This window comes from Talpa occidentalis, unplaced genomic scaffold (assembly GCF_014898055.3).
Source record: "Talpa occidentalis isolate TD23 unplaced genomic scaffold, MPIMG_talOcc4v2.1 talOcc4.7, whole genome shotgun sequence".
NCBI classification, from domain to species: Eukaryota; Metazoa; Chordata; class Mammalia; order Eulipotyphla; family Talpidae; genus Talpa; species Talpa occidentalis.
The window spans coordinates 3,494,920-3,509,904 of record NW_023605083.1 but is presented as its reverse complement, the minus strand read 5'-3'; the positions used below and the strand labels follow the sequence as shown (position 1 = coordinate 3,509,904).

At 52.1% G+C, this 14,985-nt stretch overlaps 1 protein-coding gene across 3 annotated transcripts in view; it reads left to right on the top strand.

The window, feature by feature from the left end:
* The window catches only part of ABL1 (ABL proto-oncogene 1, non-receptor tyrosine kinase), a 99,016-nt gene that overhangs the window by 64,206 nt on the left and 19,825 nt on the right, over window positions 1-14,985 (top strand). For all 3 annotated transcript variants that reach the window (XM_037494075.2, XM_037494074.2, XM_037494076.1), the window contains 2 exons: window positions 10,020-10,193; window positions 10,779-11,074. In XM_037494075.2, coding sequence (XP_037349972.1) covers window positions 10,020-10,193; window positions 10,779-11,074 — 470 coding nt within the window. The remainder of the gene's footprint in view (window positions 1-10,019; window positions 10,194-10,778; window positions 11,075-14,985) is intronic.

The window sequence follows — 14,985 nt, the reverse complement described above, 5'->3', positions numbered from 1 at the left end:
TGGCATCTGAGCAGGCAAAACCCACTTCAGTTAATACCTCAATTATTTTTCTAGATGCTCAAAATTCTGAGGGCATTCTCGTTTACATCTGTGACAAGTTAGTGTTAGGCCTTAGCATCTCCATTTTGCAGATGACTGCCCCCCCCCAGTGGATGAATGGACTTTTGTAACCGCCTGGAGGAAAGTTTAGGTCACTGCAAAGCTGTGACAGGGTTTTGTTTTCCTGGGGACACACTGGAGATTGGTGCTTGTACCTGGCTGGTTTAATTGTTGGGGGGTGGGGGGCTCCAAGTGTCTTATTCCAGCAGGTCTCAAAATAATGCTGACTCAGATCTCAAAACAGTTCTGGAGCAGCAGCTGCCTGGGGTCAGGGCAGCACCCAGGAAGGTGTCTCCCTGGATTCCTTCCTGTGAGTGTGCTCTCCTTATTTCTTCGTTATGTTTAATTAGAGTAAGTAAACGCAATCCTTGTTTTGTAGTTGAGAGACGTTAGGGCGTCCTTAGCTCAGCCATCGTTTAAAAATTGGATGTGCTCTTAGTTCTTGGGGGAAACAGTTGCGACATCTGGATAAGCAATCCAGCCTTTCTGTTTTCACTGACATCCTAAATCAATCAATCAGTGTTTATTGACACCCACTTGGGGCCCAGGCTTCTCAGGTCACGGAGAGAATTGAATGTGGTCAGAGTTTCCATTGTTCTGTCTCAGAAGGTTGAATTGTGCCTTGCTGGCCTGGGGCCATCCCTTACAGGCTCTGAGTGGGGCTTTGAGTGGGACGGTTGAGACTCCATCTGACTTAATTCACTTATTTCCCATGATGGCTGTGTGGTTAATGCCGTTTATAGATGAGGAAACTGAAAGGTTAAGATCTTGTCTGGGGTCCCAGAGCCAGCAAGTGGGGTGCTGGGATTTGACCCCCAGCAGTCCTGCCTGGAGAGGCCTGTTTCAGCCACCCTGGGCCTCGCTGACTGACTGAGCCCTGGGGACCCCTGTGGGTGTGATGCGCTATCTTCAGAACTGCTGGTGCCTGGAGGAAGGAAGGGTGATTTTCTTTCTCTTTAGAAACCTAATGATGGGGCCTCCCTGGTGGCTGCAGTGGTTGAGCGCTGGGTTGCAAAGCTGCCGGTAGCCTCTGCAGCTCCGGTTCGATCCCCAGACGCAGGGCGAGGGTCCTACATGGCGCGCAGACCTCTCCTGCCATGCCCGCTGCTCCCCTCAGCAGTGTTCTTCGGTCCTTCTGCCTGTTCTGCTCCCTGCTCTGGCTCTGGTGAATTCTCTCAACCTCCCGCGCTTCTTCTAACTATACCCAGTGCTTGTATAAATAAATAAATAAATCTTAAGGGAAAAAAAAAAGAAAACTAATAATGGCAAAAATCATTACTAGTGTGGAGTTAAAATTTGTCATGTATCTGAAATAGCTGTGAATGATAAAAGATTCTAGAAGAGTAGTTAGGGGAAAGTAATTCTGTCTCCTCTTCAGTTTCCCTACCCAGAGGGAGTCACTCGGGAGACTGCGTGCCCTTGTAGAAATAGTGAATGCAGGGGAGCTTTTATAGCTGTTGAAGTTTGTGCTCCCACTTTGTGGAAATGTGTGTTTACAGCAGTATCTCTTCACCGTGACCACATTCAGCTTTATATATAATCTCGGGTCCACTTCAAACACGGGGTTTCTGGTTCCTTCTTCCTAGAGAGATCTGAAAGGGAACTCGAGCAGCAGCCATCCTTTTCCCGCTTTGCGTGTGCGCGTGTGAATCACGTGTGCGGTTGTTGCACGTGGACAAGTTAGTTTTGTCTTGGGGAACCAAACACTGATGTCCGTGAAATGAACTTTTCTTGAACTTTCACAATTTATTTTAAGACCCTGTTTTTAAAGGCTTCTTTTCAGCACTTAACCGTCTGGCAAATGCTGTACGTGGTGCCAGAGTCAGAGACACGTTTAGAATGTGAGCTTCAGAGCAACGTCCGCTCTCTAAATACTCTTATGAGGGCGCCATGGGCTCCCCTGGCTTAGTAACAACATCTGAGGTGCTTTCTGGGACCCAATAGGAAGCCTGTCCTGGGCCTTCCCTGGTGGCGCAGCGGTTGAGCGCTGGGCTGCGAAGCTGCCCACAGCCTCTGCAGCTCTGGTTCCATCCCCGGCTGTCAGCGAGCGTCCCACATGTTGCTCAGACCTCTCCTGCCGCGCCCGCTGCTCCCCTCAACAGTGTATTTCGTTAGTCTGCCTGCTCTGCTCCCCACTCTGTCCCTGGTGAATTCTCTCACCCTCGCATGCTTCTGACTGTACCCAGTGCTTGTATAAATAAATAAATAAATCTTTAAATTAAAAAAAAAAAAAGGATCTTGACCTCCTTCAGCTTTAGTTTCTGTGTCTCTAAGACAGTCCTGACTTCTGCATGGGGCCCACCTCAGAAGACTGTTAAGAACCGCGAGGTGACTTAGGTGAAAGTTTTGAAACCAAGAGAGCACTCAGTGTTTGTGTTTATACCTCCGGTCGGGCCTTTGGGAGTGTCGTAAAGTCCAGCCATGTGTGACGAGGGTATTGCTGAGCCCCCTTCTCCCTGAGGCGTGCCAGCCTGAACCCCACGCCCGCCCACAGGCTGCTGCGCCCTTGGACAGGTAGCTCCGTGAGTCCGGTGCTGTCATTTCTAGGGCCCTGAGCCAGAATTCCACAGGTTAACTGTTGCGATTTTAAACTAGTGCTTTGCAGTCTGAAATGTTGCTGCTGCCCCCTACTCTAATGGCTGAAGCGATGATAGAATTGAGCCAACCCATCCTAGCTTTTCTTGCTGTTCTGGAAACTTTTGTTTCCAAGTCTGCCTTGATGTATACAATGAATACTTCCTGTCCTTGGTTTTAAGCAAAAGGTATCTTCCCTTCCTCTGGCCTCTCTTACCCAGTGGTGACTATTTTCATTGTGGAAGGAAAACTCCCATTGGCTCAAGGTGGACATTTTATTTCTCTCCAGAGGCAGTGTATCTACAGCCCCAACATGTGAAAACTGAAAATCTCACACTACCCGCTACCTTATTGTAAAATCAAGTTGGAATTTCGCCAGTGTGATCACTGATCTGAAATAGAAACAGGAAAAGACATCAGTGGATAGATTTTTTTAAATGTGCAGCAAGATGGAGCAGCATGGCTGTGGCAAGCAGTGGCCCTCTGTGAGGCTGAAACTGAAGAGAGGGACTGAGACATTCTCGTCACAGGGAAAGGTGTGACCTTGAAGTGATGGGCGTTAGCTGTGCGCGCTGTGATCAGTTGCAGGTGCCCACAGTCATTGTGCTGAGCACTTGAAACTTGCAGTGTCACGTGTCACATGTAATTACATCTTGATTAAACGGGACTATTTAAAAATATAAGAACTACTGAACATACATCATTTATTATAGAATTAAGTTAAAATCAAGAACTAAAGCTCAAATGGGCCAATGAAAGAACTTAACCTTTTCTCTGTAATGGTGGATCATAATATAAAATAATTTCTTCGGTTAGTTTTTTAATGGAACAGTTTTAACCTGCAGCAGAGGCACATCGTGTAACAAACCCCCTTGTGCTCATCACCCAACCCTAACAACGGTCAGTCTTGTTTCCTTGCCTAGTAAAGTGATCTTCCGAAGCTGTTGGAAAGAATAGCTCACTGGGTTCTTACTTTTGAGAATGTAGTTTTGTCCTTAGATGATGAGGGTTGTAACTCTCAGAAATTGGTTTTCAAATCTTTTCTTGACCCACATCCTAGATCTTCTGCCTTACTGTGTTGCGTGCTGGTGATAGGAGACAAAAGAAGGGCACTAGAGGAGCAAGAGGAGAGCCAGGCGGGGTCTGGAGAGGTCAGGAGATGGGAAACTCTCCTGCTTGGTGTTGAGCAAAATCTATCTGTCCGGGAAGACAGAGGACAGGGAGGATAGCCAGAGTGGAGGGCGCAGAAGATCCAGAAGAAGCAGCAGCGCCATCGTGGGGCAGACGCAGAGCAGGAGCCCAGTAAGGGAGATCAGACCCAACTGGAGGGAGGAGAGGCCCTGAGCATCTCCGCCCACCCCACCCCACCCCCCAACTCCCGCCCACATGCCAGGACAGCAGAGTCTGCTTAACCAGGCTGCGGGGGTTCCAAGCAGAGGGATTGGGGTTCTGAGCAGTGGAATTGCTGGCACAGAGCTGGCACTCAGCAAGGCTGGGAGAGTATTAGCTGTTACTCCGCCGCCTGCAGCTGCACCCACTTCAGCCTGCTCACCTTAAATTCACTCTCAGACCTACCCCTTATCAGTCCTGCCAGTCCTGAAATTTCGCCGCGATCCTTGTGCACTAGTACTTTCACATGGACCGTGCATGACATTGGCCGTTGCTTTTTAGAGCCAACCACCGCCCCCTTTTTTTATTTTTTAAAATTATTTTCTTTCTTTCTTTTTTTCTTTTTAGATTTATTTATTTATTTATACAAGCACTGGGTACAGTCAAAAGCGCGGGAGGGTGAGAGAATTCACCAGAGCCAGAGCGGGGAGCAGAGCAGGCAGAAGGACCGAAGGACACTGCTGAGGGGAGCAGCGGGCGGCAGGAGAGGTCTGTGCGCCATGTGGGACCCTCCTCCGGTGGCCGGGGAGCAGCTGGGGATGGAACCGGTGCTGTAGAGGCTGCAGGCAGCTTCGCAACCCAGTGCTCAACCGCTGCGCCACCGGGGAGGCCCCACCCCCTTTTTTTAAAACTCGGATCAGCGACGGCAATAATAACGGCTAAGAGACTTTCTGGGGAAACTGCCCACCCCTTCACTTCAGCGACCCTGGTCTAAACTGACCCAGGGCTGGTGGTGACACTGGAAAGGAGCGCAGGAAATGCGGAGTGAGGGCTTCCAAACCCTCCTGGGCCTGGGCCTGGGCCTGCGAGGGCGGCTTTCAGTGAGTGACAGAAGAAAGGTGCTCCTATGGCAGCGGCTCCCCACGGCAGGGAGGGGGGCTCAGCACGGGGCAGATGGGGGGCCTTCCTCCCCCCACAGTCCCATTCACTCCTCCCGCAGACAGTGGTGGAGGCTGTGGAACCCGCCGTGCTGCGCCGTGCTGCGAGGTAGCGGGCTCGGAGAACGCCAAGCCCTGTTTTCCTTTGAAAGCAGAGAAGTGTACGTTCACGTTCCTCCTGTTGCAGGGTCTGGGAGACGGTTTACCTTCCATTAAGACAAAAAACTGTTGCCTTTCCTAGATCTTCATGGTTTCCCAGTCAGGTCGCACTTGCTTGTCATCTGTACTGTGTCTTTTCTCCGTCCTGTTCCAGACGTGGGGATTGGGACGCTCCAGGCACGTCTGCTGCTTCACTGTGCCGAGGGCGGGTTGTGCACCTGGGCGCCATCTGGAGCAGGGGCTGGGCCTGAGAGAAGAGCAGTGTCTGCCCCAGGAGAGCTGCCTCTGCCCCGCGGGAGCTGCTGTGTCTGTGCAGCAGCAAGGGAAGGGACGGAGGCACCCTCATCTCACCCTTAGCAGCCTGCGCTGAAGCCCCTGGACGGCCCTCCAGGCCCACACTGTTGTGGCCCTGTTGTGAAGCTGGGAAAGGAGTGTCTTCAAGACTGTTAGGCTGAGGTGCGAACAGGGCTGTTTGCCCAAGGCCAGCGCATGCCCCAGTGGGCAGTTCCTATGCAGGGTGGTCCTAGAGATGCCAGGTCCTTGTGTGGAAAAGCAGCTGATGGGGGCAAGGCAGGCAGAGAAGGGAAGTCCAGTCAGGTTTACTAGAGGTAGAGAGGTCAGGGAGAAGAGGAGGCTGGGAAGGTTGGGTTCCAGGGGGACCAGATCACACCTGTCAGGGTACACACGGAGTGGAGGGCAGGCCAGGGTTTGGGGAGGCTGGAAGGAAAAGTAAGGGGCATGTGGGACAATGATCTAGACCTGACCCCCAGGGCCTCAGGGCCTTCTCCCCTAGTGGTGGTGGCGGAGGCAATGGTGGGCCTCACCCCCAGCCAGGTTCTGAGGGCCGGTCCCGTCTCTGCCAAGTGCTGGCGTCGGGTGGAGCGGCTGTGGGAGGAGCACAAGTAGCACTGCCCCTGCTCTGCCCCAGGTGCCACTGCTTGTAGACAGGCAGGCCCGCCTCCCGGCTCCCCTTGCCTCTGGGCTGGCAGCCCTCTTCCAGGGGTTTTGGCAGGAGACTGGCTTGGTCAGAATGGCATTTTAGGAAGACCCTCTGGTGGCTTTGTGGGGGTGGGATGGAGGGGCTGGGACACAGGGCCATGGGAAGGCCAGGCGTGGTAGAGCGAGGTGGGAGGGAGCAGGCCAGGCTGTGGGTGTGCGCGCAGCTGCTTGGGGGCCTTTGAAGAGGGTGGGCTCCTCAGACAGGTCCGCGTGCTCCATTTCCAGCAGTTGCCAACCCCTTTGACAGCAGACCCTGGGAAGGTGACACAAAATGACATTTGGTTGCTTGCTTTCTGATGGAGGAGCACAGGAGCAGGCTGCGTGTGGCGGGGCTGGTGCTCGGGCCCAGCTGGGACAGGTGCTGCCCGTGGCCCGCGGCGCAGGTGCAGACGGCTCCCTCTCGGCGGTGCTTGACGGCCTGACTTTGAACCCCTCCCTGTTTAGCCCTGCTTCCTCTGCTGGGCCGGTCGCTTTCTGGGTTCACCCCCTCCCTAGCCCCAGTGGGTTTGCCCCTTGACAACTCCCAGGTCTCCATGTGTGTCTTCTAGTGACTTTCTCCAGCTCTTGTTTTCTTTGACTTTTGCCACATACATTTTCATTAATTATCCTTCTCCCACAAGGATATTCTCAGCATCGTTACCACCTTGCCCCCCATCCTTGTTCCCCAGCAAGCTGGCACAGTGTTTTGGGGTGCTGGGAACGTTTTGTTGAGAATGTGAACAGAATGCCAAGGCTGGATTTAGCTAAACGTGTTTTTAAAATAATTTTAACTGCGCTGAGCAAGAGTGTAAATTACAAAAGGCGCATGTAGAATGTAGATAAAAAGACTTTCGTCAAGTTCAAATTGTGGGAAATAATACTTTTCCTCTAAGCTCATGTTATAAAATGTTGTATGAGACTGTTCTAAACTGACTGGAGAACAGTCTGAGCATGACCTCACCAGTTGGAACAGAGCATGAAATAAAACACGAAGCCTTTACTCTTTTTTGCAGGATCTGTTTAGAAGATTTTTAAATTACAGAGATTCCTTGAACTGGAGGATAATAGTGAAGGGCCCACAAAGGAAATAAGAATCAAGCAATGAGGCTTTAAATCACTGAATGTGAGCAAAAGTGAAGGGAGTGTTGCTGGGGTCTGAGCACTGTCCCCCCAGCAGGAGCCCTGGCCAGCAAGGACTGCTGTGTGGCTGCCCCGCCTGCAGAGGGCCGGCCTCGCAGGCCGGCCTTGGGCACTGAGCGCCGCCAGGAAGGTGGGAAGCTTCCCAGGGATGTTTTTGCTGGAGGTGAAGGCTCCCCTCCCCTGGGACTGCCAAGTGGCCGCTGGAGTCATGCGGAGTCATGCGCGGTCCTTTCTCTTCCTGTTCCGCCAGCGGCAGCTCAGCAGCAGCCCCTGGAAGTCTAGACCCGATACCCGTGTAAGGGATCTTTCGTAAACATTTTTGATCAGTGACTCACTGTCTTAAGAAACGGATTTTTTGTATAAAATGATCTTTACATTGTCGTTTAAGGACCCAAACCATTTTCTTGGAATACCATCCAGGCAAGTTCATTTCCCCAGAACGGGGAGTTTTGTGCATTGTCCTTTCTGCGTCTTCAGATGGATGCTTTGATGTCCTCATAGTTGGGGCCCATAGCTCTTCAGAGATGGGGAGGCATTTGTCAGGTGTCACCGCTCTTGGCCCTCAGCTGACTAATGAATGACTCTTCTGAGTTTTGCTGTTGATGGAAACCTTTTCATTAACCAACCACTCGGTGAAATAACAAAAGGGTTTGAAATGGGATGAGAGGCACTTTTGAAAAAACAAATCTTATATTTATTTAAAATAAAACTCAGAGGGCCTCTCCTGGTGGCGCAGCAGTTGAGCGCTGGGCTGGGAAGCTGCCCGCAGCCTCTGCAGCGCCCGTTCCATCCCCAGCCGCCAGCGAGGGTCCCACAAGGCGCGCAGACCTCTTCTGCCACGCCCGCTGCTCCCCTCAGCAGTGTATTTTGTCAGTCTGCCTGTTTTGTTCTCCGTTCTGGCTCTGGTGAATTCTCTCACCCTCCCATGCTTCTGACTGTACCCAGTGCTTGCATAAATAAATAAATCTTTAAAAAAATAAAATAAAACTCAGGAAGGATGCTGCAGAAAATGTTCGCTAAAACAGAAAAAGGAAGAGTAAGAGCAGATGCTGCAATTTCTTTCCAAGACTTAACAGTAGTCAAAAGATCCTTTGGAAGAACAGAAGAGGGGAGTTATTTGGAGTGTCTTTTTTAAGTGAAATCTAGGGGCTACTTCAGGGGTCTGATTCCAGCTAGTGAGCCTGGGAGACTCAGTTCCTTCTGCAGCTTCGGCCTTGTAAGCTGTGATCATTTTAAGTTTGACGAGCAGAGTGCAGTATGAAATGAAGCAAGGAACTTGGCATTTATACACCGTGAGTCAAGTTTGACATCAGTCTGGATTGGGAATTGACTGGAAGGTTTGGTGTTGGACTGTGGCTCCACGGCAGTGTCTTGACCCAGAGGCATGCATGAGCAATACTTCCCGTTGGGCCTTGGCCATTAATCTGTGGAATGAAGCAAGAGCTGGAGAGGAAAATCGAGAGACTGCCTTGGATTTCCTGACGTCCTGTTGAATCAAAAAAGCAGTAGGAGGCCCTTTCCTTCCTGACAAAGGCCTCGCTTGTCCCCTCTCCTGCAGTTCCCAGCATCTGTCTCCACATTGGGGACGGTCCCCCTCTAACCCATACTTGAGCTCGCCAGTCACCCCGGGCCGTGTCTGCCTCTGCCTGTTCCAGGTGTTTTACAGGCCACTTCCCCCGATTATGTTACTGTGATCAGATCCAGATGCTGCAGAATGTTTGATAGAAGAGGTCAAATGGCATGTGAGAAGAAAAGCATTTCTGTATTCATGACTTTGGTTTAATTTCCTGTGTGGGCCTGCTCATGACCTCGAGGCTGGGACACTGGAGCCAAACACACAAATACTTTTTCAGGATGGCTTGAGGAGACCCTTCTTCCCAGTATACTTGTTCTTGTTAGGTTATCAATGATTCGTGTCTGCTGACTTCTATTTTTAAGTGTTCCTATTTTCGTAATTGTAAATAGTTAACAGATCCTGTCTCTGGCACAGAGAGCTAGAAATAAAGGTGTAGGTCTGTGACTGAGGATCCAAAGGTAACCGGCAGATGAGAGCTGGGCTGGGGTTGTAGTGGGAGAGCTGGTGTTGACAGGGGAGGTGAGGCCAAAAAAATGGCTCTTGCCTCTGCCTATAGAGAAAGTGGACAGAAAATGTTTGTCATTATAAATGCTCTTGTACCATTTGATATTAATTTTGATATATATTTAATGTTCTCAAGTAGCAGGCTTTCATGTTATAAGCACTATAAAAGACATAGGAAGAAAGACTATATTTCTAAATAAGTTCATTTTGTGTTTTGGGTTTTTTTTGGATTTATTATCTATGTGTAGAAGAGCTGGGGTGTAGGCCAGAGGTGTGGGAGCTGAGAAGATTTACCAGAGACAGAGTGGGGAGCAGTGGGCGAGTCAGAGAGGTCTGCTGCGCCTTGTGGACAGCTCCCTGGCCAGGGATTGAACTCAGGCTGCAGTGGCTGGTGATCGCTTCATAGTCTTTAACCCCTGTGCCACCTGAGAGGACCTAATTGAGTTAATTTTGAATTAATGAATTTTAAAAGTTTAAATTACTTGGGAATAGTAGCAACCACCTTGGAATGAAAATACTTCTTTTTTTTGTAAGCAAGATTTGGAAAGGAACTGATGAAAAGATTTTAACCACCCATCTTACTAATATATTATGTATACGGATGTTAAGAAATGGAATAAATTGGGCATATATGATGTTGAAAACATAGGCTTTTTTGATACTGATAATAAAAATAATTTCCTCCTGTTCTCCCTGTTTCTTCTTCCCTCTTCCTCTTCCAGAAGCCCTTCAGAGGCCAGTAGCGTCTGACTTCGAGTCTCAAGGTCTGAGCGAAGCTGCTCGGTGGAACTCCAAGGAAAACCTTCTCGCTGGTCCTAGTGAAAATGACCCCAACCTTTTCGTTGCACTGTATGATTTTGTGGCCAGTGGGGACAACACTCTAAGCATAACTAAAGGTAAGAGGGCCGCGGGCAGCTGCCGGTGGTTGTGAGGCAGAAATCGGGGAAAGTGGCTTGACTGGCCACTGCTTTGCTTGTTGAAAGAGCAGATTTAATCTTGGAAATGCACAACCATCACTCTCCCCTTGCTCCCCCCCCCCAAAAAAAAAAAAAAAAAACCAGCATTTTTAGAAGAGAGTCGCTTTTCCTTAATTAAGGAGAAGGGTCCCTGACAGTGGTCCTTAGCAAAACCAAGCTTCCCTCTTCCGTACAGAAAATGATATCTGGACCAAACACTTTCTCTTTAAGTATTTTTTCACTAAAAATCTTCCTTGTCTTAACTGGGAATAGAGCACTTGCGTGAACAGAGCAGACATGTAGAGACGGGGCTCCGTATTTATCTGTGCATTCGGTGCAGTCAGGAACTTTGTGCGTAAGCATGTATTTTTATGCGCTTATACATGGATGGGTTTATGTGGGCTTGTTAAAGTGAAATAGGTATTTAGGAACTTGGAGACTTGGAGTAATGATACCAGAATAAACGAGAAAGAGCAAAGCCAGCCTGTGAAGCGAAGGTGCCTGATTTGGTTGTTTATTCCTCAGGTGAAAAGCTCCGGGTCTTGGGCTACAATCACAATGGCGAATGGTGTGAAGCGCAAACCAAAAATGGCCAAGGCTGGGTCCCAAGCAACTACATCACGCCAGTCAACAGCCTGGAGAAGCATTCCTGGTACCACGGGCCTGTGTCCCGCAACGCCGCCGAGTACCTGCTGAGCAGTGGCATCAACGGCAGCTTCTTGGTGCGGGAGAGCGAGAGCAGCCCCGGCCAGAGGTCCATCTCGCTGAGATACGAAGGCAGGGTGTACCACTACAGGATCAACACTGCTTCCGATGGCAAGGTAGGGCCCCGGGGAGGCGCCCAGGCGGGAGCCCTGGGCAGAGGTGCTGGCCTTTGGCTGGTGGCGCCCAGAGCGTGCTGCTGGGTTGATCAGGCGTTGCGGTAAAGCTCAGCCAAGGTGTGTGAAGAAGCTCTGAGTAAACAGCAGGCGTCACTTCTCCAGCGGGACGCCTCTGGGTGGCCTGCGGAGCCCTGCCACTGGCCATCGGTTGAGCTCGGTGCAGTGTCTGCTGGGTTTTGGACATTCTGCTTGCATTAGGACTCCCTTAAAGGGGTGCTGTGTCCTCAGCAACAGCGTTCCCGCAAGAGACGGGTACTTTGAGGCCACCTTCACAGCCCCTCTCGACACACCCCCTCCGCGGGGTGAAGCCACGGTTCTGTGTGCACATGTGCATACGTGTCCTGCATACACATAGGTTTTTTTTTTAAAAAGGAGATGCATTTTTACATGAGGGATGTGGAGGCTTACGGGGCGAAGTGTCTAGGCAAAGGTCATGTGTGAGGGGCTGACGGCCTGGGCTCTGCTCAGCGGCTCGGGGCAGGCAGCGAGGCTATCGGGGCAGAGTGACGTCTGTTTTTTAAACGTAAGGCATGCACATGGTTTCCCTTTTTATTAAAAAGGAAGAACAAGTGAATTATGGTGAAAAGGAAGTCAGACTCCTAAATCATGCCCTCTGCCAGAGGCTGCCCCTCTGAGCGCTCCCCCAGAGTCACCTGGGGTGTGCATGCGCACATTTTTGACAAACAGTGATGCATCCTCCACGCTGCTCTGGTCTTGCCCTTACCCATCTAGTCATAAATTGTGGAGACTGTTTTATGGCCACACATTTAGAGCTGCCTCGTTCTTGTTGATCACTGCGTAGCCGGGCGGGTCATCGTTTTTTGCGGCAGTCCGCCGGTCGCTAGGATGGTTCCAGAGCATCACTGCCATATGCAAGGCTCTCCAGCCTTTCTCAGCCCACTGCAGAAACAGTCTCCATCAGCACCCGGCACTCAGCCTAGTGACACACCTCACTTCCCTTAACATATGCAGAGCTCTCTGCGACGTTTCGTGTTCTAATCTGTTCTGTTTCTCAAAAAATTCTGGTCGTGATCCAATACATTTAGATCCAGTAGTGGGTCAGAACCTGCAGTGTGAAGCTACGTGGCAGGAGTTTCTGGGAGGTTGTTAGAACTGGCAGGAGTTTCTGGGAGGTTCTGTGCGTCTGGGGTGCCAGGTCACCCTCTGTAGGGGCCGCGCACGCAGGCTTTCTCCCCAGCGGCCAGCGAGAGTGCGGTGCCCCTGCCCTCACAGGGTCTGCTCTCAGCCGTCTGTCCCGGGCGAGGAGTGCTGTCCCCTCATACCCATTTCACGTGTGTCCCATGTCGTTTACCGGTGGCATTTACTAGTCTTTCCCTTTGCGTTTGAAATGCGCTCCGTGTGAGTATGTCCTTTAGGTCCACCGCTCTGCTCTCCTCACCCGCTGGCCTGGGCATACGCCAGCTGGACGGGCTCTCAGCTCTTGTGATGTGTCAGTGTCTGCTGGCTGCCCCTCTCCATCTTTTTGGCACCCTCACAGGTATCCTCACACACCTGCCTCTGCCCGCCCCCCGCATTCTCTCTCTCTCTCTCTCTCTCTCTGTACTTCGTGGATGTATTTTCCCACCTCTCTCAGTACTTTAAGATGTGTTTTCCCACATCTTAAAGCCTTCTGGCCCAGGTCCTACTGCCACTGCTGAGCGCGTCCGGCGCTTGCAGAGAGCCCTCCTTGTGCCTGTGCTGTGGTTCGCGTGGCTGACAGCACGGTCAGTTGTTGGTGTGTGCTGGAGATTGGCCTTTCAGTTCGTCTCAGGGGCTCCCTGTTCTTGCCCCCACATGTGCAGCGAGGGCCTTCCATACTGCGGGATGAACACCAGCCTGCTGGGCCTTTTGAACCCTGCCTTCAGACTGCAGGCTGCCTTTCGGCGAACCCAGACCCCAGAGGGCCTCGCCCACGAGGGAGGTGTTCCCTGGAACGACAACCGGCTTCCTTTCTGTCGCTGCCGCAGCCCTGCCACGGCGCCGGCGCACACGGAGCAGGCGGGATGGCCGCTTTTCCCCCGAGTTGTTTAATCAGCATCCTTGGAACAGATGCCGGCAGGCATGATCTGGTTTGGCCACTCACTAGCCAGGGCTCAGTGTAGAATGCTGTTCAGAGGGGAGAGCAAGGCCTGCCAGTCTGATGTGCGGTGTTGGCGAGTCCTGGGAGGAAGCCGGCTGTGTCTGCAAGCTGGCACGCCAGGCGGCTCCTCGCACTTCAGGTAGCGCTCGGGAAGCCCCTCTCAGGAAGCCTTGTCTCTGCCACTGGGTGTCTCGTCCACACGTCCCCAGTAGGCACCGTGTTCCCCCTTCCGGGCACAGACTCTCCCTTCGGTTGTCAGGGCACCTGGAGGCAGGGGTCGGCTGGCGGACCCTGAGGGCTGCGTGTGAGAGGAAACCTGTTGGGTAGGGGCGTGTTCCTGGACCGGGTGGGACAGCTTCAGGGTAGATGGGGTGTTCTGTGCAGCTCGGGGCACTGAAAATGCCGCTCACGTAGGAGGGCTTTCAGGCAGTCCTTTTTGGATTTCTAGGGGGAAAATTTAAGATTGGTAGGCGGGCCAGCCAGGGGTTGACTGAATTTAATTCTTTTTTTAAAAAAAGATTTATTTTTTATTTATATAAGAGCCAGGGTACAGGCCAGATGCGCGGGAAGGTGAGAGGATTCACCAGAGACAGAGTGGGGAATAGAACAGGCAGACTGACTGAAATCCACTGCTGAGGGGAGCAGCGGGCGAGACAGGAGAGGTCTGCTGTGCCATGTGGGTTGCTCTGAGGCTGGCAGGGTTGGAACCGGCACTGCAGAGGCTGCGGACAGCTTCACAGCGCTGTGCTCAACCGCCTGTGCCACCAGGGAGGCCCTGAATTTAATTCTTATTTTCAAATTAGCTAATCTTTAGAAAACAGCTGACTTTACAAGATTCTTCTCTAAGGCCCAGGGGATTCCTCCCACCTCCACCCTCTTGCCTCTGACTGACCTCTCTTCCTGCTCCTGAGCCTCAGGCTGGTCAGCCAGCCCAGGGCCACCCGCTCAGGGCTGGAGTCGAGCGGCCTGGCACCCGTGGAATGGCCGCTGCCAGATGGAGCCATGGCTGTTAACAGTTCAGACCACCTTGAGAATCTACCCAGGGATTTGACTGTCAGTGCTGATGCCCTCTCCGAGCTTATAGCCCTCTGCTCTCCTAGAAGAAGACGGGTCTTCTCCACCGTCCCCTGCTGCATCGTCTCAGCTGTTCTGGATATTTGTGTGTACACCTGATTTACTTCTGCAAGACGCCACTGTCAAGTTCCACGGCCCCTTGAGCTCCACAGCCCCTTGAGCCCTTGATAGAGTCTTCCCTTCATAGAGATGCCAGTTGCGTTCTTGGTCTGCTGATGAGTCAGGTTCAGGGTGATAGGGGTGGCGTCTGGGTTACGCTTCAGCAGAGGCTGCTGGGCAGGCAGGTGAGGGCCTTCCAGGGAAAGCCTCCTCCAATGTGGCGGCCCGCCACTTGCCGTGGTGCCCCCCGGGAGCATTTTTCAGTGCTACCTTCCTGCCGGGACACGAGGCCCTCTCGGGGGACAGGGCCTAGCAGCCTGTACGCCGTCTGAGGTGGGACTCCAGGGTCTGCGGCCGCCAGAGGTGCGCAGGTCTCAACTCTGCTAGCCTGTGAGTCTGGCTGTTGGGAGGAAAGCCATTCCTGATGTCTTTGACAAGGCCTGACTTTCCCCTTCCGGCGTGATCGGGAAGCGGCATGGCCTGGCCAGCCCCCGGGGTGTTCACATCAGCAGGTGCATGGTGTGATGACGCGCCGTCCAGAATGCTTGCTGCACTTTCTGTTCTGGAGCTGCCGTGAGTCCTGGTGAAGACTAGCCTG